General features: G+C 55.3%; 2 protein-coding genes across 6 annotated transcripts; one reads left to right on the top strand and one right to left on the bottom strand.

Annotated features, from left to right (window-relative positions):
* The first annotated feature begins 217 nt into the window (after window positions 1–217).
* DLK2 (delta like non-canonical Notch ligand 2) lies at window positions 218–5,310 on the top strand. Of its 4 annotated transcripts, none has more exons than XM_088795704.1 (6): window positions 218–313; window positions 1,498–1,628; window positions 1,883–1,946; window positions 2,992–3,122; window positions 3,559–3,703; window positions 4,412–5,310. In XM_088795704.1, exons 2-6 carry the CDS (start codon window positions 1,553–1,555, stop codon window positions 5,145–5,147), a joined length of 1,152 nt encoding a protein of 383 aa, XP_088651830.1. In that variant the 5' UTR covers window positions 218–313; window positions 1,498–1,552; the 3' UTR covers window positions 5,148–5,310. The 4 variants fall into 4 exon arrangements, with proteins under 4 accessions (XP_088651830.1, XP_088651831.1, XP_088651829.1 ...); XM_088795705.1 differs by lacking the exon at window positions 218–313 and adding an exon at window positions 388–432; XM_088795703.1 differs by lacking the exon at window positions 218–313 and adding an exon at window positions 588–1,008 and having other exon boundaries at window positions 1,437–1,628.
* ABCC10 (ATP binding cassette subfamily C member 10) lies at window positions 5,238–24,490 on the bottom strand. 2 transcript variants are annotated; one of them, XM_088795702.1, is made up of 22 exons: window positions 24,360–24,490; window positions 23,835–24,006; window positions 20,594–21,812; window positions 19,003–19,230; window positions 18,241–18,397; window positions 17,859–17,968; window positions 16,200–16,279; window positions 15,426–15,597; window positions 14,197–14,295; window positions 13,567–13,756; window positions 12,772–12,849; window positions 12,425–12,619; window positions 11,738–11,891; window positions 11,366–11,555; window positions 9,264–9,607; window positions 8,821–8,990; window positions 8,171–8,331; window positions 7,591–7,844; window positions 6,486–6,631; window positions 6,307–6,404; window positions 5,990–6,102; window positions 5,238–5,708 (listed from the first exon to the last, which is right to left on the bottom strand). In XM_088795702.1, the coding sequence occupies exons 2-22, from the start codon at window positions 23,993–23,995 to the stop codon at window positions 5,555–5,557; spliced, it is 4,473 nt and encodes a 1,490-aa protein (XP_088651828.1). In that variant the 5' UTR covers window positions 23,996–24,006; window positions 24,360–24,490; the 3' UTR covers window positions 5,238–5,554. The 2 variants fall into 2 exon arrangements, with proteins under 2 accessions (XP_088651828.1, XP_019593997.3); XM_019738438.3 differs by having other exon boundaries at window positions 24,293–24,429.
* Window positions 24,491–25,187: the final 697 nt, after the last annotated feature.

The raw sequence follows: 25,187 nt of genomic DNA on the forward strand, positions 1-25,187 counted from the left end.
CACAGAACTCTCTCAGACCTCGGGGTTTGGGCAGTTGATGATTCGCTTGAGGTCAAGAACGGACGTGATCCGGGGTACAGAAGTGGGAACTGGTGTGGGGGGCACACTCACAGAGTTAGGGCCCTTCCCAGTACAGGGAGGCTTCCCAGTAACGGTCCCAAAAAGGAATGGGGTGGGAAAGACGGACTTGACAGAGGGAGGGATGGGGGTGGAGCAGACTGATACTTCGGCAGGAGTCGATCCTGGAAGGCTGTGGATGCAGTGAGGAGAGAAAGAAGCGGAGGGCGCGGAGAGGAGCAGACAGATGAAGCAGGTGATGGAGGATTTACAAAGGGAGGAGGCGTGGGCGGGTGACAGAAGGAGGGCGGGGAGCGGCACTGTGCGCTGGGCGTGCATGGGATACATATGAGAAGCGTGATGGGAAGCGGACTGGTGAGAGCAGAGGTGGGGCAGGGGGTGAGGGGCGCGGGTCAGCAAAGCGGGGATGCGAGAATAATACGGCTGCGCACATCTGGCAGCCACTTCATAGTCAGCTCCCACTTAGACTCCCATAATTTCCTCCCTTCAATGAAGGAAGCGAGGTTCGGAGAGGTTAGGTGGCAGCGGAGGGTTGGGGGGGCCCGGGGAGAGCGAGGCGGTGGAGGAAGGGGCGAGCGCCGCGGCGAGGTGTGAGCCGTGTGTGGCAGCGGGGTTGGCGGCAGACGCCGGCGGGTGGGGGGCGGGCCAGCGGCAGCTCAGGGAGGGAAGGGGGGAGGCGGGCTCCGCCGGCACACGCCGCCCCTGGCAGGCGGCCTGAGTGCGCGTGAGGAGCCGCCGCCGCCGCCGCCGCCGCCGCTCGGGGTCGCCTTGAGCCCCAGATTCCCGAGCGCTCGGCTCGCATGGCAGCCGCCTCGGCGCCCGGCCCCGTGGCCCGCTAGGGGCGGCCCCGCGCCCTGGCTTGGCCGGGCGGCGGAGCCCGTCGGATCCGGCCTCGCTCTGCGCCCCGGGCGCGCCGCCTCTGAGCCCGAGGTGAGGATCGCGAGGGCAGAGGCGCTCGGGGGACTCCAGGCCCGGAAGCCGCGACCGAGCCCAACGCGGTGGAGATGGGAAGGGGACGCGGGAGCAAGTCCTGGTTGGAGTCGGGGGTGGGATTGGAGACTGCTCACTGCCGGGAACCGGCCCCCGCGTCCCCTCTGTGCTGGAGACTGCCTCTCGGCGCTGTCTGCATCCCCGCGGACTCCTCCGTTCTGCTGCGTTCCCAGCCCCGGCCCTTCCTGCGCCCTGACTTCGCTTCGCGCTGTCCATCCTTCATCCCCTTCATACAGAGCTCGCTCCGGGTCCTGTTCCCCCGTGCCCTTGCCAGCTCAACCCTTCCCAGCCCCCGCCCGCCCGTTGCCCGCACCCACTTCTTCTGTCTGGACGCCCCTCTACCCCTCGGCTCCTGTCACTTGGAACAGGAACAGGTGCCGTGCCTCTATCTCCGCGTCCGATCGCCTCCCAGCCTGTGCTGTCCCACAGGTGTCCGCACGTCCGGCCATCCATCCGTCCGTCCCTCCTGGGGCCGGCGCTGACCATGCTCAGCGGCTGCCGCTGTCTACATCTCATGTGCCTGCTGTGCATCCTGGGGGCACCCGTTCAGCCTGCCCGAGGTGAGTGCGCTCCGGGCTCAGGTCGCAGCGGTCTCTGGCCGTCCCTTGCTTGCATGTTGACCTCTGCCGGTCAGAGACTGCACTACAGCCACTCCGACCCGCGGCGTTGGTGAGACCCAGGTTGTCCCTTCGGAATAGGACAAATCTCTGTCATCCCCTGCCCCAAACCTGAGCCCACCCAATACCCGGGACCCCGCATCTCAGAGCGCAACCCGGACCCCGGGCTCACCCTTCCCATAATCAATCTCTTGCAGCCGATGACTGCAGCTCCCACTGTGACCTGGCCCATGGCTGCTGTGCGCCTGATGGCTCCTGCAGGTACCTCTCCTGAGCACGTGCTCCTAAACCCTTTGCGGCCCATTTCCCAGCCCTTCATACCCACAACCAGGTTAAGGCCCAGGGCGGAGCGTCTAGGGGTTTAAGACCTACTGTTTACTCTCCATGCCCTCATGGCACACAGGCAGACTGGCCAGCCTCCCCCGCCCCCCCAGTTCCCTTCGCCTTGCCTCTTTTTCCTTCTTCCAGCTTACATCTCCCCACTTTACTCTTCCAAGTCTGATCCAGGAATTCTGAAACATTCCTCCTCAAGATACCAGGAGAAAGACCTGAAGCTTGAGAGAATTTGGAGATTGGGAGTCTTGAGGAAAGGGAGAAATAAAGATATAAATTGGTTCAGCCTGGAAAAGAAAGGCTGCCAGGAGGTTTGCCCCGGAGAAGCACTTATGAAAGAGAATCTTTCTTGATGAATTTGAGTAATTGACTCACTGGGGTGGGGGTTGGGCAAATTCTGTAGCAAGAGGAAAATGTGTCTGGATGGATATAAGGAAATGACCTGACAGAGCAAGCTGCTGAGGGCATGTTTCAGACTCTCCATCTTTGGTGGGTTTTTAAAAAAATAGGTCAGGCCGTTGCCCTGGAATCAGGGTAGGAAGATAGTCCTAATGACCTTTCAAGGTTACTTTTTTTAAAAAATGTTTCTTCTATCGCTTCTCGGACTTTTGGCTAAGATCAAGTGTAAAAAAAAAGTCTCTGAGCTCCTCAAACATGCCAGGAGTGGTACTGGGGGCATTTACGGATGTCATTTTATTTAGGTTCTTCTTCAATATATCCCTGCCAGGTGTATCCCAATTTACATACGATAAAACTAGGTCTCATAAAGATTCGGTCAAGTGCAGAACCGGGACTTGAATGCAGGTGTCTGACGGTCTGATTCCACATAGGTGGCCTATGATCCTGCACCCACCTGGGATAGGTCTGCTTCTCTTTAAGGGACTACGTCCTGTTTTCTAAAAGCCCTGCTTGCTGCCTTCATTTCCTCACATCCCCCTACCCAGAGCCCTGACGCTGCTCTTCTCCCCATCAGGTGTGACCCAGGCTGGGAGGGGCTGCATTGTGAGCGCTGTGTGAAAATGCCTGGCTGCCAGCATGGTTCCTGCCATCAGCCCTGGCAGTGCATCTGTCACAGTGGCTGGGCAGGCAAGTTCTGTGACAAAGGTAGGGGAGTAGAGGGTAGTTGTTGGTCTGGGGAGGGGACCCATGTGTCTTGGGAGAACATCCATCCGTATTTATTGAGCACCTATTGTGTCCAGCTCAAATCCTCCACATGGTATCATTTTAGACTTCATACCTATCTGCTGTCTGAATTGGCTTTCAACATAACCCTGCGAGGTAGGCAAGGCAGCTGCCGAAAACAGTACTCATTTTACAAATGAGGAAACTGAGACCCACAGATGAGATACAACTTGCCCAAAGTTACTGTGAGACAGACTGACATTGCCAGGGCTAGGAGCCCCGACACCAAATTCAGTCTTGTTTTCCCCCACTGCACCCTACCAGCCTGGGTGGGTTTGCAGTGTGAGCCATGGGTGGGACCTGGGCAGGTCTGCAGATATAAGGGGCTATCCCAGAGCCGTCGCTGTCTCCTCTCCAGATGAGCACATCTGTACCACGCAGTCCCCCTGCCGGAACGGAGGCCAGTGCATATATGATGGGGGTGGCGAGTACCACTGTGTGTGCCCACCAGGCTTCCATGGGCGGGACTGTGAACGCAAGACGGGACCCTGTGAGCAGGCAGGGTGAGTGCTGGCCCCATGGGGTGTGGGTGAGGTTAGATGAGAAGCTGGTCCCAGGAGGAGGCAGGATTGTTGAGAAGGTGATGGTGAAGTATTAGGGCTGAGGGCCGGAAGTCCCATGTGGGGGCAACGAAAGATAAAACCCCAGCCTGCCAGAGTCCCTAGTTCAGAGTTTCTTAGGTTTTTTTTTTATACCACCCGCACCATTTCTTCAATAGCAAAAATCTACAGGAGCTGTAACAAATTAATGTGTGTGGAGGGGCTTGTGGGGAGGTAGAGGACCGAGGATTCCCTTCATCCTCTGAGGAAAGCTGCCATGCAGCCCCTAAAAATGTTCCACACAGCAGCCTTATGCCTCATTGTGTGTATAAAGAAACGGGCAGCAGGGCTGGACTTGTCCTCGTTTCCGCCGCTGGCCTGAGAGTCTGTCAGGATAATAGCATATTTGCCTTGAGCTTTGCCTTTGGACCAGGCCCCATGCTGACTGCTTGGCATTGGGTTATCTCACTGAACCCTCACTATTTGGGAAGCTGGGTACTACTTGTATTCCCATTTTTAAAATGAAGCATTCGAGGCTCAGAGTGGCTCAAGGTGACGTAGCTGGATGAGGGTGCGGGGTGTGTGTGTTGGGGTGGCAGCAGTCAGGAAGCCGATCTGGGCTACCACACAGGTGTGAGTTCGTATCCATGCCCTCTCCCACCTCCACTCCAGCTCCCCATGCCAGAATGGCGGGCTGTGCCAGGACGACCAGGGCTTTGCCCTCAACTTCACTTGCCGCTGCTTGGCGGGCTTTGTGGGTGCCCGCTGTGAGGAGAATGTAGACGACTGTCTGATGCGGCCTTGTGCTAATGGCGCCACCTGCCTGGACGGCATCAACCGCTTCTCCTGCCTCTGCCCTGAGGGCTTTGCTGGACGCTTCTGCACCGTCAACCTGGATGACTGTGCCAGCCGCCCGTGCCAGAGAGGGGCCCGCTGTCGGGACCGTGTCCATGACTTCGACTGTCTCTGCCCCAGTGGCTATGGCGGCAAGACGTGTGAGCTAGTCTTACCTGTCCCAGACCCCGCCACCACCACAGACACCTCCCTGGGGCCCACCTCGGCAGTGGTGGTACCAGCCACGGGACCTGTCCCCCACAGTGCGGGGGCTGGTTTGCTGCGAATCTCAGTGAAGGAGGTGGTGCGGAGGCAAGAGGCCGGGCTAGGTGAGTCTAGCCTGGTGGCCGTGGTGGTGTTTGGGGCCCTCACTGCTGCCCTGATCCTGTCCACGGCATTGTTGACCCTGAGGGCCTGGCGCCGGGGTGTCTGTCCCCCTGGACTCTGTTGCTACCCTGTCCCACACTACGCCCCCGCACGCCAGGACCAGGAGTGTCAGGTTAGCATGCTGCCGGCGGGGCTCCCCCTGCTGCCTGACCTGCCCCCCGAGCCTGGAAAGACCACAGCACTGTGATGGACGTGGGGGCTTTCCTGCCCCCTCCTTCACCTCCTCTGCCCCTCAGACTGGAGTGGTCCTCTCTTGCCACCCCTCAGCAGCCTCACACCAGAAATATTATTTTTTTAATACACAGAATGTAAGATGGGAATTTTATCCAATAAAACTGTGGGAAGTGTAAGTGGGCTCCTTTGCCAGAAAAACCTGCCTGGAGTCACAGAGGTAAGAGGGCCAGAGCAGAGGCCTGGTTCTGCAGAGAACCGTGGGCCTCTGCCTTAAGAGTGGTTCCCAAAGAGGAACGCAGGGCACCTTTTCCCCCCTGGGGAAGTGCCAGCTGAGGTAGAGCCGTGGAAGAGAATGTAAACAAGCAGCCAGCTCTAAGCCGCCCAGCAGGGGTAGGACAGAGGGGAGACCCTGGAGGGCCCTCAGGGGGAGGACTGGAATCTCTGCTGGCTGCTCTGCAGCAGCTGCTGGAACAGCGAGTGGGGCTGGTTGCACAGGACGGCAGGGGAGTCCAGCTCCGCGACCTTCCCTGCTTGTAGCACCAGCACCCGATCTGAGTTCAAGATGGTGTTGAGCCTGTGTGGGAGCAGGCGGTCAGTGGCAGCATGGGGGACAATGCCCTAAAGCAGAAAGCTGACCCGCGTCCCCTCCTGTCCTCCCCTGGACAGCACAGGTCTACCTACAGGCTTTACCCCTGGCTCAGTGCTATGGGATGGGGGCTGCGGGTCCCTCAGACAATGTGCTATGAGAATGAGGAGTTGGGGTTCATGGGGGGTTGGAATCTCTAGGGCCCCTGCCCCCTGGGAACCCTGATACCATAGGCCCTGATTAGAGTCTCATGCCGGACGCTTGCACACCTGTGGGCAATGGTCAGCACTGTTTTGTTGGCAAAGCGTTTGCAGATGGTCTGCTGGAGCAGTTGGTCTGTCTTCTGGTCCACGCTTGCTGTGGCTTCGTCGATACACAGGATCTGTAACATGTGGAGGGGGTGACTCCTGCCCAAGCACCAGCCCCCACCTCCTAGCCGGCCCAGCCCAACCTACAGCTCCTCACCTCCAGCTCTAAAAGGGAAACTAACTTGGTCCCCAAGACCTTTCCCCAACCCACTTCTTCACCCCTAACATGCCCCTGCCTTCTTCCCGGCCCTCTCGAATGTCTCTTCCTCTCACCTTACCTTGGCATCTGTGAGAAGAGCCCTGGCCAGACACAGCAGCTGCCTCTGCCCCAGCGATAAGCTCCGGCCCCCCTCGCCCAGCTCACCATCCAGACCACCTGCAAGGCACAGCATCCTCATCCCCAGGCCTCTCCCTGCTCCCTCCTCTTCCACCCTGCAGGGTGGGACGTGGTACTCACCCATGGATGTGATCACCTCACTCAGGTGGCACTGCTCCAGGGCCTGCCACAGGGCCCTGTCCTCGTACAGGCCCTGGGGATCCAGGTTTTCCCGAATAGTCCCACTGAACAAAAAGGGCTCCTGGGGGATGATAGCCAGCTGGGATCTGGGGGGCAAGAAGGGAACAGGACACAGGGTCTAGGCTGGAGATGTGGCCACTTCTGCTCCCAGCACAGCGTTTAGCTATAGGTCTAGCACCTCCAGGAAAACTTGGCAAGAAGACCCGAACATAACTCTCACTCTGCTCCCCAGTTGGTCAGCCATGTTCTTAGAACTATGCCGGTGCTATGAGGAAACCAGACACCAAAGTCCTAGACTCTTTCCTTAAGGAGCTTATATCTCACTGAGGAACAAAACATAGAAAACAAGAGCGGGCTAACTATGTGGCACTGACGCCAGCAGTCCCCAAGACAGCAATGGTGGCAAGGAGTGAACAGAGAGTTTGAACGTGTAGGGGACACTTCAAGGGTAGAGAGTCTGGAATGGGTCCTGTGGAGCCTGGTGGCAGACTAGAATATGAGGCCACCACAGGTGAGACGAGAAGGTAGAAAGGCCAGGGCCAGGGCGTGGAATCCACAATGGGCTTTAGAACAGAGCTTCCCTGCCTTTTCCATGTCATGATACTAAGCTAACCTGGGGGTTGTACGGGGAGATGTTTAGTCCAAGATGTGGCCACTTGTGGCCAAGGGCAACTGGCCCAAGTCTCGAGCTGTCCTGAGCACCACCTGCCAAGCCTGAGGGCTAAGAGGATGCGTATCTTGGGCATAGCACCAGGGAGGTTGTGATTCAAAACGCACTGACCCGTGCTCTAGAGTGCAGAGCGTATGCTGGGAAGTTCAAGCAAGATGAAGCTGGAAAGGTGGGCCTGGGTCAGACTGAAGACCTTGAGACCCCAGCTATGACCCTGGAGCTGAGCACTGGGAGCTCACTATCCTCGCCGACCTGTCCTATTCTCCGTCTCAGCCCTACTCGGCTCTGGCTGCCCTGAGGTGATGGAAGACTTTCCTGGCTGGGCCTGCCTCTAAGTGCCAGCAGTCTGGTTCCCCTCTTCTCCCTGCCCCAGACCTGAGCTCAGCCAGCTCCAGTTGGCTGGTGTCCACTCCGTCCAGCAACACTCGCCCGGAACTGGGCTCCAGCAGCCGGAAGAGCACCAACAACAGGGAAGACTTGCCGGAGCCGGTGCGGCCCACGATGCCCAACTTCTCTCCAGGATGCACGCGGAAGGTCACCCCATCCAGGGCGTGTGGCATCCCTGGCCGATACACCAACACCACATCCTGGAACTCCACGCTTCCCTGGGTCAGCCAGCCAGCGCCTAGCTGGTGGGGTTCATGGGTGGGAGACACAGAGAAATGGGGAAACATGGGGAGGGAAAGGGGGTGTTGGAGAGTGGAAGGAGGGGAAAATAATAAATGGATGGCATGACAGGAAAGGTGAGGGACATGAGGGCAAGTGAAGGAGAGATGGCGAGAATGCACACAAAGATGAGGGTCACGGTGAAGAAAGGGGACATCACATGGGGACATTAGAGGAGCTGAGAACAGTGGCGAGGAGTGAAAGGAAAGGAACTCGGGAAGAGACTGGGGCCATCGGAAGGTCCTTCGGGGTTCCAGCGCCCAGGCCTGGGGCCGGGGTGCAGGCCTACCCGTGGCAGCTGGCCCTGGGGCTCCTGGGGAAGGTCACAGGAATACTCCTCCAGCCGCTCGACGCTCACCAGCATGGCTTCGGTTTGTGTGAAGCTGCTCACCAGGCCCGAGAGCAGGCCCGTCAGGGACAGGGCGTAAGACAGTGACAGGCCTACCAGTCCTGGAGGGAGAGGAGCACCAGACACTACGGGAGGTGTGGACACTGGGATGCGTGTGGGGAGGGCTGAGGCAGACCGGAGAAGCCCACGCTGTGGATTGTGGGCATTTAAAGGAGGCCAGCAGAAGAGCAGGATGCCAGCAGCAGACCAGGACCCCCAGAGGCTAGACGCCAGGCAGTGGAGGGGGCCTGGAGAGCCTATGAAGGAGGACAGGTGGGCCTGGCAGAGTGCTGGGGGTGGGGGTGGAGCGGGAAGGAGCGGAGGTCAGAAGACTTGCTCTAGTCCAAGATCCACCATCATCTGGGCGAATCACTCTTTCAGACTCAGTTTCCTCAACTCTAAAACAGGGGGGCAGGAGAATTACAACACATCCTCATAGGGAAGCCTGGGTGGGAGGTGAGAGTGTTGGGGAGACAGTACAGGGAGCAGTCTGGGGCAGGGGTGGGAATCACATGCTTATGCAGCAAGAGGGAAGGGCCCCAGGGTGGTACCTGGGTTGGCGAGGCCGTGCTGGTGCTGCACCAGGGCGATGCCTGCAATGGCACTGACCACTGCGGCCCCCATGAGCTGCAGCCGAATATCCAGCCACTGCATGGCGGCACTGGAAGCAAACTGGCACCTCTGGTTTAGCTCCAGGAGTCTCTGATTCTTCTCCTCAAACCTGGGGGAGGTCAGGAGGGACGTGAGAGCCCTCCTGATGCACTGACCAGCTCAGTCTCCTTCTTGGAGCTGATCCACATACCCTCAAGCTTCACCTCCGGGTACGGAGAGGCCAGCGTGCTCTTTCAGAGAGGATCTGCTCTGCCTCAGTATCCCTTTTTTCTGTTTCTTCCTTCTTTCCCCCAGGGGCCCTTCTTCTCAAAGGTCCACCTGCTCCCCTCCCCCCAGCATCTCATCCTCCTGGCTCTGGTTGGGAGAGGCAGACTCCACACACCTGTCCGTGGCCCCCGCGGCCCGGAGCACGGGGAGGCCGGCCAAGGTGTCGGCCAGGTGGGTGTAGAGTGGAGACAAGGTGAGGCTGCCCAGACGCCGCAGCTCCCTGGAGGAGGCCCTGTAGCGGCGCTGCACGCGGTAGTAGACGACGCTCAGAGGCGGCAGCAGCAGCAGCAGCCAGGGCAGGCCGGAGCCCAGCACGGCCAGGAGGCCCAGCAGGCCGGCCGTGTTGGCCAGCAGGATGTTGAGGATGAAGGGCAGGCTGTCGTCCGCACAGGCCACGTCAGAGGAGAAGCGGTTTAGGACCCGGCCCGAGGGTGTGGAGTCGAAGAAAGTCACTGGTGCCTGGGAGAACGGGTATGGTTGGGCAAGGGCAGGGCCTGTCAGAACAGGGCTTGGGGACAGTCCTGGGTGGGGAGGTGGGGTGGGGAGAAAGGCCCAAGGTAGAGAATGGGAAGGGAGGAACGTGTCCCCAGAGTTTGGGGGCAGACAGGAGGGGCAGGCGGGGTCTGGAGGAAGCATGGGCCAGGGCGAGCAGGATAGAGTCTCCTTGTTCTTCTGGCCAGTGGTGACCCTGAGAGGCCATCCTGGCCATTCCTTTACCTCTATGCTACACCGGTCTACTCCCCTTTCAAGGGCAGAGAGCTAATCTGTCTCTGGAAGATGAGGACGTCAGACGGGTGGGTGAGATTTAGTTAGATGTCAGCAGGATCATGCTGATGGCCCAGGGCTGGACAGAGCGGCGAGGGCAGCAGCCAAAGTCAGTCCCCTCGCACATGGGGTGAAGCGCTCAGGCTCTGGAGTCCTACCGCTACTGGGATCCCAGCTCTGTCACTTAGTAGGGGTGTGAAACCCCAGGCAAGAGGCTCAATCTCTTAAAGACCCCTGTTCCTCACTTCAAAAATAGGGATTGAAAAGAAAAGAGAGAGATAATAACGGAGCAGTACCTCCCAGGGCTATTAGTGGGATTAAAGGCCATACATAGCGGCACAGCCGGCCTGGCGTGGAGTAAGTGCTTAGTGACTGTAGCTCTCTGGCTACTACTGGGAGGCAGTCTCAAAAACAGCATCCTTGCCATTTCCCCGCCTTCCCTGTCCCCCTACTTTCTGTCTTGTCTTGGGGAAATTCCTATCCTAAGGCAGAAGACGTAAAAGGACTTTCTGAAGTACCACCTAAGGCCAGTTTATGTGAAATTAATTCCTTCACCGCCTGAAGACGTCCCCTCTTTGACTCTTGGAGGACAGTGGGCAGCTGTTCCCTGGGAGGTGATGCAAAGACCCACATAGTACTAGGCTCACAGCCTGGATCGCGGTGGAACCAGCCTTGCCCAGGCCACGTACATTCTCAGAGCCTGAGTTTTCTCATCTGCAAAATGCGGATAACAGTACCTATCTCATTGGGTTATTATGAGGCCCAAATAAGATAATGGACAAGACAGGGCTTTTTAACAATAACAACATTAATAATAACTGCTAATTGAGCACTTAGCATGTGCCAGGTACTACCCTAAGTACTTTTCATGTACTAATGAATTTAATCCTCATAAGAAGGCTATGGGGTACGCAACAGACTAGAACAGATGTACACATAGCGACAAGAATGGAACTTACAAACAGCCCTACATAAAAAATAAATTGTAAGAAATGGAAAGCCATTTATAAAAAGACGTGTACACAAAACATAGGCATTTCGCAAAAAGACAAAAAGATACATCTTACACACACTTAAAATCGTTGCTCATCAAGGAAAGGAGGGGAAATGGAGACTGGGTATGCAGATAAAAGCGGATGGATAAATAAGTAAAAAAATAAAGGGCCTTGCATGAACTAAGGGGTGGTGAACTCAGCCCTCTGCACTTGAAGTGACTCTGAGGAAGATTCTCTTCTCCCCATGTTCCAGATGAGAAAGCTATAGGTTTGAGCAACGGGATTTGAACCCAGGCAGCCTCTCTGCTCTTGGCCTTTCCTGGTCTCAAGTTGTCAAGTGCTGCCCTTATCTGTGAGGGGCTATTTTCTCCTAAGGACTAGGAGGTAGGATGCCCCCCCTCAATGGAGCCCAAGTATTGGGAGGCCCCCATGCCACGCCCACCCCCCATCCCCTCACCATAAGGACTCGACCCAGCAGGCGGCGATGCAGGGCGGAGGCTGCTCGGAGCGTGCCTGCTGCGAAAAGCACTGCCCGGAGAAGCGTGCACAGGGAGTTGACACCAGCAATGGTCGCGTACACGGTGAGGTAGAAACGGATGTCTGAGGAGCCATTGGGGGCAGCTTTGGGCAGTGGGAACACGGAGGTGCTGGGTAGTGGGGAGGGGGCTGTAGGTAACCACAAGTAGGGTCCCTCGGGGGTCCTCCCCTCCCCCACACCACCTCTCCCCAGCCTCCAGCGACAGCTTCTGGAACACCAGCACCAACTCTCCCTGCCTGGTAACCGCTCGCTGGGAGAGCACCAGGCCTGCTCCCAGCCCCAGCCACTCACTAGAGGCTTCCAGGGGAGAAGAGGAGCAGCTGGGCAGAAAGGAGCCCTGTGGAATCTGGGGTGATGGGGGCTGGTGCCTCCTGGGAGCTATTCTTGGCTTCTTTCAGCTGAGAGATCCAGTGCGAGAGCCACCAGTCAGCAGCGTTCCTCGTGGCTGGGTGGGGATGGGAAGGAGAAAGTTGCAAGTGAGAGCAGGGAGAGAGGGGGAGAAAAGGGGAGAGAGAGAGAGAGAGAGAGAGAGAGAGAGAGAGAGAGAGAGAGAGAGAGAGAGAGAGAGAGACTCACGTTCTTTCTATTCCTCTGCCCTTCACTCTGGTTTGTACCCTTCAACACCCGCTGCGCCCTCCCCCAGCCACCTCTCCCCCTCCCCCCGTCCCCCTGCCCCTTGCCACTATCCAGTGTCCTGCCTGGTGTGCTCTTCTTTCCTGGGCCCATGACCCTTCAGCTTGGGGGAGAGCTTGATCTTGGATTTGCAGAACGGGGCAGAATATGGCTATAGAGCACATCTATATATAGAGTGCATCTCTGGCACTCTCTCAGAATTGGGGGCAGGCCTCTTGTCCCAACTGTCGTCTTTGCCTGCTGAGTCTCTGGGCTTTGTAAGGGTGAGTAGCAGGTGATGGATGTGATGGGGACCTAGAAGACGAGGCTGTGGGTGAGATAAGGGGTGCCAGGCTTCCCTCCTACCTTGCATGAGGATCAGAGAGAAGAGGATGGCCAGGCCCAGGCCCCAGCCCACGGCCCTCCAGTAGGCGCGGTACACGTGGAAGGCCACGGCGCCCTCCTTCTTGCTTTCTTCCTGCAGCAGGCGGCCAGATGGGCTCTCCTCCACCTCCAGCCCCTCCTTTGTTTTCTCTGGGTTCTGTGCTGACTGGTCTGTGGCTGGAAGGATCGGGGAGGAGCAGGGGGAATTGAACTTGCAGGATGACAGCTGAAAACCTCAGTGTATCAGACGGGCAGAGCAGCTCTGAGACAGCCTATCTCTACAGTGTGGGGTGAGGGGCAAGCCTCTTCCTCCCACCCCTGGGCCATACCTGCATCAGACTCTTGTCCGTCCTTAGCCCAGACGTTGGGGACAGCTTGTACCAATGGCAGGATCTCAGAGGGAGGCCCTGGAAGGCAGCAGGGGAGATCAGGAGGGGCTGTTCTGAGAATATACTAGGCTTTTCTAACTCTGTGTGCCAATCCACATCCCATTCTCTTTGGACCTCCTCCCTGACCCGTCCTAGCAGGACCCTGCCCTGGACCCCCAGACTGAGCAGGGTCATCAAGTCCATCCCTCTGTGTCTGGAGTCCAATCAGCTCAGACAGAAAATGTTCCCCCCTAGAAGGAGAGTCACAGTCACGCCAGAAGCACTGCCGAGCTTTTTCCTCATGCCACACAAAATTCCTAACACTCTGGTGGTGCCTCATGGCCTCCTGGGTCTCTCTCAGTGAACTCGCAGATGCTCATGTCCCTCTGGGTAATACTCCTTCAGTTGTTTTTTCATTTTGTTTTTAATGAAAAGACTATTCTAAAACTGACTGCTTTCTCTTCTCCAAACACATCTGACTGTTCTCAGAGACCCTGGGCCTCGGAGCACCCCAAGCCCAAGTCCCACATCCAGTGGCTTTTCACCAGTGTGCTCCTTTCCCTCCTGCTCTTCATTTCCTCACGCCAATTTTGTCAAGGCTCCCCTTAGACCAAAGGATGCCGGGGCCCAGGCCACACACGGAGGGGGTGGCAGAGTCTGCCGTCCACCATCCATCTTCCCTCTTCCCCTGTCACACAAAGGTGGATGGCTCCCTCACTCAGCTGACAGTGATCCCGCCCTGGCGGCCCACGTTACCAGCCTGGATGAGGCGCCCGGCTCCCATCAGCAGCACCACATCAGCCCTCTCCAGGTACTCGATGCGGTGGGTACAGAGCAGCCGCGTGGTGTGGCTCAGTGCTCCCAGGATGCACCTGTGCAGCAGGTGGTGGGCCACATCAGCATCCACGGCAGCCAGAGGGTCGTCAAGGAGATAGAGTTCCTTTTCCTAGAGAGAGGTGGGGGGCACCGTGGGCACCAAGTCCCAGGTCCTCTGGAGAAAACCCAGACCTCTGTCCTAGGATGTGATCTCAGTCAGAGGCAGTCAGAGAATACGGTTCAGGGCAACTCTGGGTGCTACCCCTACAGCAGTAGAGAAGGAGGTGAGACCTGACGATGGACTTCCCTCCAGTCAAACAAGACCAGTGTCCCAGAGCCAGTGCTCAGCCTCGCTGGGTCCCAGCGCTTCAAGCCACATACCGCTTTTTAAAGGGCCTCTAGTTCTACCTTGAATCTACAAAAGAGGAGTGGGATGGACAAGGGACCAACACCTCAGGAGCACGAAGGGGTGAGGGAAGAAATCAGATGCTGATGAAAATATCTCCAATATCCTCATCCCATTCCTCTCAGCCAAGCTCCAACGCTCCGACTGCCCCCCCTTTAACTTACCTGGTAGACCGCACGAGCAAGGGCAATCCGGGCCCGCTGTCCCCCGCTGAGGGTCACACCCTTCTCCCCCACCTCTGTCTGGTCTCCAGCAGGAAGGATCTGATGGGACAGGTCCCCCAGTATTGGTCAGGGAGCTTCCCAGTACTTTCTACCCCATTTCCTATCCCCATTCAAGCCAAGGAGCTTGAAAAAACTGCACTTGAATATGGTGTTAAGAAGCCAGAGGCAATAATTCATAATTCCAATACCAACTGGCATTTATTAACCACTTACTATGTGCTTGGCACTTTACAGGCATCATTGCATCTGATCCCCATGACAACCTTATGAAGAAGGTATCATTTCCTTTTCACAGATGAGACCAAAGCTCAGACAGAGTCACTACCTTGCCCATGGTTGTTTGACAGCTAGTAAGGGGCGGGACACAAACGCAGATTCTTCACCACTCCATCACACTCATGACCCTGCCTTTTTAACTGGGAAGGAGGAGGAGGAGGAAACTCGACGTGCAAACTTCCCTAGGTTTTTCAAGAAGGAATTTACCCTGACCTTCCTATGGTCTCAGGAGTAATCTCCTTAGCTGGGGTGTCCCCATACCAGAAGAAGCACGTGTGGCCCACCAGATGGTGAGTCCCCTAAGGGAAAAGCTTTGCTATTCATCTCTTTTCTTAGTGCCTAGAACAGTTCCTGGTACCCAGTAGACATTTGGGAAATGCTTGATGTAGAAACAAATGATAAATGGACATAGGATGCCCAATGATCAAACTCAAAGGTCCTTTCCAAGGAAGTACCACATTTACCTGGACAGGGTAGTGGTGAAAGTAGTCTTGCAGGGGGCGTGGGGGTTGGGTGTGGAAGTCATGGGAGAAATCTGTAATCCGCCCCCCGCTTCCCCGCTCTAAATTTACTCTGGATGTGAGGGATCTAATGGGTTTGCCAGGCTTTCTACAGTAACCTTGACTCTCCCAAATTTTCCCAGTGGGAGGCAGGGGAGGGCCTCATAGGGAACCCTTCCCAGCCTCAGGGTTCCCCCAGCTGCTGTGTGAAACACCCAGTCCCCACCTCCCCTCTGGGTCCTACTCAGAACAGGGAACGGAGCAGCTGGACACTCGGGGAGGACCAAAGCCTGAAAGCTAGTCCTAGGTACGTAATGGCTGAGTAGAAGCAACCCCTTCTCAGAGCAACCAGTAGCGGATGGCAGCCAAGAAGTTTCGGGGCCAGGTACTCACGCTGAGGTCGTCATTGAGGGCGCAGGCCTCTAGCACTTCCTTGTACAGCTGGGCATTGAATGTCTTCCCAAAGAGAATGTTGTCTCGGATGCTGGCAAACTGGATCCAGGGTTCCTGGGTGGCTAGGCCAAAACCTTTGGACAACTCCCACACAGCCACCCGTCCATGCAGCCTGCGGAGAGCCAGGACAGCAGCATGGGCGGGGGGGGAGGAGCTGGCTCCAAACTGAGTCCCTCCATGCCCAGCCCATCTCCCAGAAGCCTCTCCAGATGGCTGTCTTCTTCACAGGGTCCCCCTTCATGTCACAGGGCTCTCTGGATTGGCAGCCACTGAGGGGAAGTCCTAAATGAGGCTGTAGGCTCATTCTGGACTGGGAAGGGAAGAAATTGCTCTTTGGCTGCAGCTAAGCAGCTGTCATAACTAGATGTGCTCAGAAGCTCAGAAGAGAATGTAGCTACCACCCTGTCCTCATCCAGTCTCATTATAAAATAAGAAGGGCCTCTTTCATACCCCAGCTCCTCTCTGGATCCCTTCCCTGCACAACCACATTTTCCCAAAGAGTAGCTGATGCTGGATGTTTCCATTTATTTCTTCACTCACTATTATAGCACTAATAACACTCTGGTGTGAAGATGATGATAATTCACTTCCTTGACTGTCTCCCCCTTCTTCATCTTGGCATCTCTGGCCCCTAAAAAAGGTGTCCACCACATAGCAGGGGCTAGGTGTTTGCAAAGGGCAGAGCCAAAGACGGCGGGGCTGGAGGTTACTTACCTGTGGAGCTCCCCAGCAATGGCGGCCAGCAGCGAGCTCTTCCCACAGCCCACCTTCCCCACAATGCCCACCAGGATACCCTGCAAAAAAGCCACACAAGTAAGTGTCAGGTCTCCTGAGGCTCTGGGCTGCCAATCATCCCACGGAGGCTTCTTCTAGGCCCCCGTTAGTCTGTAGGGAGATAATTTGCCATTGCCTAGGCTGAGCTGTGCTGGACCTAGAAAAGGAGGGTGTTTTATTCTCTACCCAGAGGAGCTATCGGTTTCACTATGTGAAGAGCCTCTGGAGAGTAGCAGCATGCCAGAGAATGGGAGGAAATCTGCCAAGGAACTTCCAAGGAAAGCTCTGAGGCAGGCTTCCCAGAATGGGGAGAGGAGATAAGGGCTCCAGGCTTTGGAGCCTGACCACTGGGCTGGGTAAGTCCGCTTGAGGCTAGACTTCTGATATCTCAAGGCAAAACGCAATGTTCTCAGAAGTGCCCATTACTGTTTCAAAATTTCTGTGTTCCATTCCCTTCTCAGTTGTAACACACGTTCATGGAGCTACCTCCCTGTACAAAAAGGAGGAGGGGAAAGTTCCTTCTCTAGAAATGGCAGGGCTCCCAGAAGCTCTGTCTGTGATGCCCCCACCCTGCCAGGCAGGATTGACCCATCTACAAGTGGGCACCAGCAAATCTGAGACCCTTCCCTGGCTCCCTCTTTCTGGCTGCAACCTGTAAGTGGGAGGGCTCTCTGCAGTCACCTCTTCTGCTCATGGAGAGTGGGTTCGCAGAGAAAAACAAGGCAAACACTGAGAAAGGACGGGGGAGAGTCCTGCAAGTTGAGGCCTGGTTCTGGCTGCTGCTGAGATTGGGCTGTATGCTTGCCTGTGGATTCTGCAATTCATCTCTATATCTTTGTTATACATTCTTGTTTGCTTAAGCTAGCTCCAGTGAGTTTCTATGACTTATACCCCCAAAAAGCCCCAACTGACACATTAGTAAAATTCCTTTGAAAAATTCCAGCCTTGTCTTGCCTGAACTAAGAGGAAAACAAAACATACAGCTCAAGCCAGAAATGCGAGCCAAATGTGTGGAGGCAGTTCAGGAACCACTGGAGAACACGGGGTTGAGCTGTGGGGCAAAGGGTTGGACAGGGGTCAGAGGAGAGTGAAAACTCAGGACTGGGGTTGCTTTCCTGCCAGGAATGTTCTTTCAAGTGCTTCTTTGAGGATGTATGTTGTGGTGTGAGTCACAGGTATGATTCCTTTCACCAGGCTGGATTATCCCATTTGCAAAATCCTTCTCAGAAGAGGCTGCCGAGCCTCCCCCGCCAGCCTGGGTGAAATGCTGGATAAGCTCTGGGGTCTGTTCTGAACTCAATAGCCTCTAGGGGACATGGAGGACCCAGGAGGCAGACACACTTATTGGTCTAGACTGGTGGGTGTGAGCTGTCCCAAGACCAGGGAGAGACGTGACGACTCTGTAAAAACTATGTGGAATTTTGAGACATTCAGAGATGAAGTGTCATCTCGTCCCCAGTTAGAGCCTCCAGTCCTTCCCTCAGTAACTAGAGCTACTGGGCCATCGAGTTAGATTGGCTCCATCCTTGTGTCTCTATCCCTGAGTCGCCATCTTTCTTATTAGTCTGGGGACTTTCCTGGGTTATCTGACCAACGAACCTTCTTTACTTCGAGGTGACTGATGAAGGTCTCCTGGCTGGTTCCAACTGGGTCCCAAGAGAACAGGGCTTCGTGCAGCTCCAATACTGTAGATGGCTCTGCGGGGGGATCTGAATAGGGAAGAAGCCACTCAATGTGGCGTTCTAATCCACCACCCACCTGCTTGGGGAGGATGTCGTTGGCTTGCTTCGCCCATATCTACCTGCCCTGGGCTAATGCAGCCTCAGTCTTTGTCTGACAATTCTCCCCCAGGAAATTGCCTCCTGTTTTACCTGGATTCTGCTGCCTCTGGCTCCTCTTGGGAGCAGCCATGTATAGTACCCAGGGGGCTACAGTTCCCTCCTCACCCTGTGCCAGGTTCTGCCCTCTAGCTTCCCATTACCTTGGCTGTAGTAGGCCTTGGGGTTGTGGTTGGGAAGGTCAAGGAAACGCTGGATCCGCTCTAAGGACACTTTGGCCTCTAGGAGGCCATTGATCACCCATGGGAAGTTGTTGAGAGGAAGAATGAGCATGCGCACCAGTGCCAGCGCTGTGAACACCTATGTAGGGTAGAAAAGGGGGGTGAAGCACCAGCAGGCCTGCTCTATGGGTGGCCCCGTGGACAGGTCTGGAGAGGGAAGAGCAGGGCAGCCGCAGAACCGAGGAGCTGGTTGAACAATCCTTAGATCAGAGGTGGCAAAGGTGGCCACTCCAAGAATCCTAGAAATTCCCGATATCCCTCCAGGAATCCAGGTTGTACTTTGGTAAGCACACAGGCCTAGCTCATTCTCAGACATTCTCAGAATTTCTAAGTAGTAACATCATCTGGCCCTGGCCAGAACCAGCATCGTGGATTTTTTTTCCCCCAAGGCCATCAGAATGAGACTAATGGGACCTAACACAGAGCTTGGGCCTGACCAGAAGTTGAAAAGAAAGGAAGAGAGGAAAAAAAGGAATTCCTATAAAGACGGAAGGATTATGTATCCAAGGCCCCAGAAAAAGGTCCCTTCGGAGAATGTTCCCTTGGTTGGAAAAGGTGAAGGAGGTGAAGGATCCATCTCCCTCCTTCCCAGCCAACATGATCCCACCTCCCCCTCCACCTTAGTCTTCTTGCTGCTGCCTCCCTCTCCTGCTTCCCCACAGCCACCCCCCACCCTGTCCTCACCTTGGTGGCAGTGAGCTGGTGCCCCATGAGGACATAGGTGATGAAGATGACGATGGAGATGACAACTGGTAGGGCGGCCCACAGGTACACACAGACCGCGTCCAGGTATTTGATGACCCAGAGTCGCCCCAGCTCTTGAGCCCGGCAGGTCTCTACTCGGGCCCCCAGAGCCTGTTCCCACCCGAAGAACTTGATGACCCGGATGCCGCTCAGCAGCTCTGTCATGAGCTAAGGACAGGGACAAGAGAACAATGTGAAGTGAAGACACTACTCATGTGTCTTCTCCTCTGCCCCGTCTTCCCCAGGCTCCTGGCGGAGGGTGCCAAGTACTCGGAACCCCCAGAGACTCTGTACTTCCCTTTAGCTGGTTTGCTTCCTCACCTTAGCTCTATTTGGAAATCCTGCCCTCGAACCCTTTCAAGCTCTTGGTTGCTTCCCCTCCTAGTCTTTTACGTCTCCTGCATATGCTCCAGCTGGGGGCAGGTCAGAGCGGGATCCCCCCACTTTCCTAGGAGATGAAGTGGTGGAAAGTGCCAGAGGTTACCCACGGGGGTAAAAGCACTCCTTCCATTAGATGAGTGACTAAGGACCATTTCCCAAAGCCAGAAGATAAGGGCTTCGGGGGCCGGTCACCAGGCTGGCCCTTGCTTGGGTGGTATGGGGACTATTCCCATAGGAGCAGACGGGGTGGCAGCCACACCACAGCCCGGCGTCAGACAGGCTGATCGGCCCTGGCGAGATGGGCAAGGGCCAGAGAAACTCCCTGGATCCTAACATTTGTACACCCCCAGCCTGCAAGCCAGGGAGGCATTGGGAGCCTTCCCAGATGGCTCTGGAGACCCCGTCTATAGCTATCATGGGCAGGAGAAAAGGCCTCATGCCATCACCAGCTATCAGGGATACCCTTCACCCCATCTTACTGAGCTATTCCAGTAAGATATTGACAACTATGCTGTGTGGACCCCAAGCCTGTCGTCCCCTCGGGAAAGGGACCCACAATCACTGTAGAACCCAGAACTGATTCAGCCAGACGCTTAACACCTAGGGCTGTCCCAGGCAGGAGAGACCTACTCTCTTCCCCACAGCGCATCCCTAAGAGGCAGCTGGGGTGCCCCTAGGGCTCTCCACATGCGGCTATGGGATGATCTGCACCCTAGATGAGGAGTGGGGAGACTTGGCTTCTGGCTCAATCACTAAACACTCATTTGGTCCCAGACAGGTCACCCTACCTCCTAGGTTGCTACTTAGGATTACGTGAACTAATATTATAGTATGGGCCACGTTTCTTTAGGGTTTACTTTGTGACTGGCCCTGTACCGAGCATTATCTCATACAATCCTCACAACGACTGTATAAGGCAGGCTGCTATCCTCATTTTGCAGATGAGGAAATGGAGGCCCAAAGGTTAAGGGACTCGTCTGAGGCGATTAAACTGCTAAGTGGTAGAGTTGGGATGTGAACCCTTATTTTTCTGCAGCCTGAGCTCTTAGCTTCTAGATCACATTTCCTCCCTCAGGCACTATGCATGGCCAGACCTGGGGACCAGGGTGGGGGTCTCCGGATTGCTGAGGGACATCAAGCAGCCCCTCACCTTAACCCGTGCGTCCTTGTGCTGTAGCATCTCCTGGTTGCTGGCCATGATGCGGGTGGCAATCACTTTGTTGACAGGGACCAGCAGCAGTGCCAAGATGAGACCCCCCACGAAGGCCACACCCACCTGGTGGTGCAGCAGGGAGAGGGTGATGGCCAGCTGCAGGGGCAGGCCCCAGGCCTCATGGAAGCTCCCAGCAAAGTTAAGCAACCGCTCAGAGTCAGTACCAAGTAGGTTCAGGGCTTCCCCAGCAGGAGGGCGTCTGGGCCCCAGCTGCAAAGCCTTTCGGTATAGGATGTGCAGTACGGCTCCCCGTGCCTGAAGTGTCACCTTCCGTACCTCATATCCATACTGATTCTGCAGCACAGCACCCAGCACAGCCCCGCCAGCCAGCCCCAAGGCATAGAGCAGGCCATTGCTTAGTGGCTCCTGCCCCTCCTCCAGGAAGCCCACCAGCAGGGACAGCAGCAGGGGCCCTGAGAATCCCAGCATGGTCCCCACCAGCTTCAGCAGTCCAAGTGCCAGATAGAACCTCCCAAAGGCCCCGTACAGGGCCCTCCATAGCTGGGCCCCCTCCCGCCAGTGTGCCTGGAAGACACGGGCCAGGTAGGTTGGGTGCAGCCTGTGGGGAAGGCGGCAAGTGTCCTGGGGCTGCCGGAGCTCTCCACGGGCCCCACGGGCCAACAAGGGTGTCAGCCAGTCATAGGAAAAGCGTGACAGCCAACTCTCCCCGTCTTCAGCTACCTCAGGTTCCTGTCCTTCCGACAGGAGGGGCTCCTGGGCCCAGGGTTCCCGAGGACCCCCAGGGACTGCCCAGCCCAGTCCATAGGCCAAAATTGCAGCCAACTGCAGGATGAGAATGCACAGGCGGGAAAGGGGCCCTGGGAGAAGTGGGGGCAGGAGTGTGCCTCGCTGGAAGTGCCATAGCAGGGTCAGCACTAGGGCTGGGGCTGGCAGGAAGGCAGCCAGAGCCAAGGCCAAGGGCCCCCGGGAGCAGCCATAAGGGGAATAAGCCAATACCCACAGGGCCAAGCTGTGGCTGATCCAGGCCATAGCTGCCACAGCCCCTGCCAGTACCTCTAGCCCTATGGGCCCTGGGCCTGCCCCTGGTGGCAAAGCAACGGGAAGGATGTCTAGCAATGGAAAGATGGAGAGCAGGAAGGCGGCTATGAGTCGGAGGCGCCAACCAGGACTGCAGGGTAGGTTGTAAGCTGGACTCCTGGAGACAAGAGGGAAAAGAGAAAAGGAGGCACATCATGGCTGACTCGGGGCCCAGACATACCTCCAATAACTCACTTCCCTAGAGGGAATCAACTCCCTTTCCTGCCCTGTACACCTTATTTCTACCCCCACTTTACCCTGGAAACTTCTCTCCCAGGAAGTCTTTCTGGATTAACCTAATCTATTTTCTAACCCACCCTCACCATTTCTGATGATTCTTTCACCATAGAAATTAACACTTTTAAGTTAAGGTAGTACCAAACATGAAGGTTCTAATTAGAAAAAAAAAATCCTACATTTTCATACTGATAACCACTACAGGATGAGTCTTCATTTTCACAAAGTATCTACCTAGCATAACCTTTCCATTCACCTGAAGCACTATTAGGTGAATAAAAATTTGACTTACGTGCACCTTCTGTACTCTACTACTATAGCCTAAGTTTTATGAAGCCTCAGAATATTCTACTCTCTGTCTCTCCAATGGTTGTAGAAAGGGGTGTGGATCATTCTGCGACTCCTTTAGCTGAAGAAAAACCTCTTTCCAGTTTTGTCTATATCTTCTTGGCATACAAAACATGTTTTTAATAAACAAAAAGGTGACATGTCTGCATTAAAAATCAAGTATAGGAAACTATGCCTGCAGCAGTAAATGTTAGAATGTCTTAAAAGTTCATGTAAAAAGAGGACTGAATCTGTTATTCCCTTTGTTGGCAGGGGCGAGTTACTGAAAAAGTTTAACTGTAGATGGAAATGCCTCAGGTTTCCTTGAAAAAGCCCAGCTGATCAGTTATCTGGAGGGGTTGTATTGGAATAAAAGTCAACCTTTGATAATTCTATTCCCTAAGACATGGAGACTGAAGAAAGACCATTGGACACTTGGAGGCCGGTACACTGGCCCCAAGTTGGCCATCAACAATCTCATGAACTTGGGCAAGTCTCTCTCTCTCTACACATCTCATTTTCCGCATCATTCGAGTGACTAGTGAAGACTCTGAACCCAAAGCTCTCTGAGATCCTTTCCTGTCTGAGATTTTGGCTCTCTCTAACCCTTTTCCACCATGCACAAAAGTCTGATAAGTGAAGTGAGATAACCACAATTTCTATTGATTATCTGATGGTCTTTCTTGCCCTCTCTTTAGACTGTGAGTTCCCAAAAGACTAGATACTCCTCTGAGCAGCTGTGGATGCCTGTGCGAACTGACTACCCCTCTCTTTTCTTTTGTCTCATTCTATATAAGATACAAAACAGGATTCCTTCCAGCCCAAGCAGAGCCGAAGCTTCTCTTCCCCAAGGGAGCAACTCATCAGTCCCCTAATTCATCTTGGATAAGGACACATTCCATCCTTTAGACTAGGGACTCCCAAAGGCAGAGACTACAGTTCCCTTCTGCCTTGTCAGTAACCAGAGTGAGACTAACCTATCTAGCCGTACAGGAACTAAGCACAAAACCAAGGGGAGTTTAGCACCTGCACCTTATAGCCTCAAACCCAGGTAGGATTAACGTTTTGATTTTGCTCTTTTCTTCTACCCACAGCGTCCTCTCCAGCTTTGTACAAATGCTTTCCTTAGTCTAGGAACACCCAGGTTTCACCACTTCGTAGGACGCGGTGAGAAACGGGTCCTACAACTTCAATACAAGTTATCCTTTTTGGCTAAAATCACTGTTCACCCATTTTTGCCTCCTATTCATGACAGTTGTGTTTGGGCATCTGAAAATCTACAAAAGTGATTATTTCTACCATGCATCGGGCCTTTAAAAATGTGCGAGGCACTGCGCGATAAGCTTAAATACATTATTTGATTTAAACCTCCCAACACGCTAGGAGGCTCAGAGAAGATAGGTAACCTGCCCCGAAACGGCCACACTGCTGCAAAGTGGTAATACCCAGATTTCATCCCACTTTTGCGCTATTCCAGCGACCTCACTATTCTAGTTACACTGCCGCGCAGATGTGGGTGTCAGGTGAGGTCTGCAGGCACGCGTGGATAGATGTCTGACAAACCGTCTCTACCCACCTCGGGGTGCCCCAGTGGCAGGCACTGAGCACGGCGAGGAGCGCGTGGGGCAGGGCGCTGAGCACCAGCTGGGTGAAGCAGTGGCCCGTAGTGCCCTCCTCCCACACCGGGAGCGGCTGCAGTGCACTGGTGCCGCACAGCTGGGCCAGGAGCCGCTCCATGGAGGCTTCACCTGCGGGGCAAAGCCGAGGGTGGATGGAGGGAACGTTCCTCCCAGAAAGGGGGGAACGCGCGTCCCCAAGGGCGAGATCCACGCAGGGAGTCGGCGCCCGGGGGCGGAGGTAGTGGGAGAGCCGGGACGCCAACCAGGACGCTGACCAAAGGTGGTGTCAGACGCCCTGACAGCTGGCCCTGACAGCGCGTCCTAGCCGGGTTTCCAGACCTCCAACCCAGTCCTCCACCCGGGACCTCCCCTTGCATCCCGCCCCGAAGCAAGACCCCGCCCATTTTCGCGTTACCTCGAAGGGTAGAAAGGGAGGTGGTTTGTCTGCGTGGAGCTGAGGGACTAATGAACTGGTCACTTACGTGGCCTTTGCGTTCCGCCCTCTCTCGTGTCCCCGCCGCCAGAGATCCGGAACCTGTAACCCGAAGAACTGCTTTCCACCGGATCCCGAGACCCAGAGCACTGGTGGAGGCAAAAGGGAGTGTTGCCTGCCGGGTTGGGGTGCCTGCCACGTTCACCTGGCACCCCCTAGAGGCGGGATGACCTCTCAGGAGCGGCTCACCCTCTCATGCGCAGAGCTTTTGCGCGCATGCGCACCGCTCTCGGCTTCGGAGGGCCTCAGAGAGGCATCCTTGCGTCTGCACATGCTTTTGCTGCCTTTCTTGCCTGTGGGCTGAGCTGTAGTGCAACGACATTCATACACTCTCACGTAGAGTACTTGCTCCCATCTGTCTACTGTTTACTAGCAGGTACCTGCATTGCACTCTCTAATTCTTAAAGGTTACAGAGCTGGGAAGCCAAACATGCTTGCTACAGTGACACACACCATTTCCTTCTTACTCCAAGGCCTTGGAGAAGTTACCTAACCTCTTTGAAGCTCAATTTCTTTATCTGTACAAAGGGGGCAATAATACCAATACCAAAGTACTGTTGAAGGAGTTCAGTAATTGAAGTGCTTAGAGCAAGTGCTTTGATTAGGCTAGTCCCGCAATAAATAAATCGTTGAGAGAAGCAATAGGAAGGACATAAGCTTTATTGTTAGAGGGACCTGAAATCGAATCCTGAGCCCACCAATTTTCAGCAGTGTGATCTTGGGCAAGTTGCTTCTGCATCTTAGTTGTATTATTTATTTATTGGGCATGATATTGGTATATACTTCACACAAGTATATACAGTGCCCAAAGAAAAGT

The sequence above is a fragment of the Rhinolophus sinicus genome, chromosome 2 (genome assembly GCF_057876585.1).
Source record: "Rhinolophus sinicus isolate RSI-liver-muscle chromosome 2, RSI-T2T, whole genome shotgun sequence".
NCBI lineage: Eukaryota > Metazoa > Chordata > Mammalia > Chiroptera > Rhinolophidae > Rhinolophus > Rhinolophus sinicus.

Excerpts from the sequence above, each read along its gene's own strand:
- DLK2 (XM_088795704.1), top strand. The coding sequence starts at position 1,553 with ATGCTCAGCGGCTGCCGCTGTCTACATCTCATGTGCCTGCTGTGCATC. Across the intron at positions 1,947-2,991 it reads GCGCCTGATGGCTCCTGCAG|GTGTGACCCAGGCTGGGAGG; the intron begins GTACCTCTCCTG and ends TCTCCCCATCAG. Across the intron at positions 3,123-3,558 it reads AGGCAAGTTCTGTGACAAAG|ATGAGCACATCTGTACCACG; the intron begins GTAGGGGAGTAG and ends TCTCCTCTCCAG.
- ABCC10 (XM_088795702.1), bottom strand. The coding sequence starts at position 23,995 with ATGGAGCGGCTCCTGGCCCAGCTGTGCGGCACCAGTGCACTGCAGCCG. Across the intron at positions 19,231-20,593 it reads ACAAGGACGCACGGGTTAAG|CTCATGACAGAGCTGCTGAG; the intron begins GTGAGGGGCTGC and ends CCCTGTCCTTAG. Across the intron at positions 6,405-6,485 it reads TGAGGTGATCACATCCATGG|GTGGTCTGGATGGTGAGCTG; the intron begins GTGAGTACCACG and ends TGTGCCTTGCAG.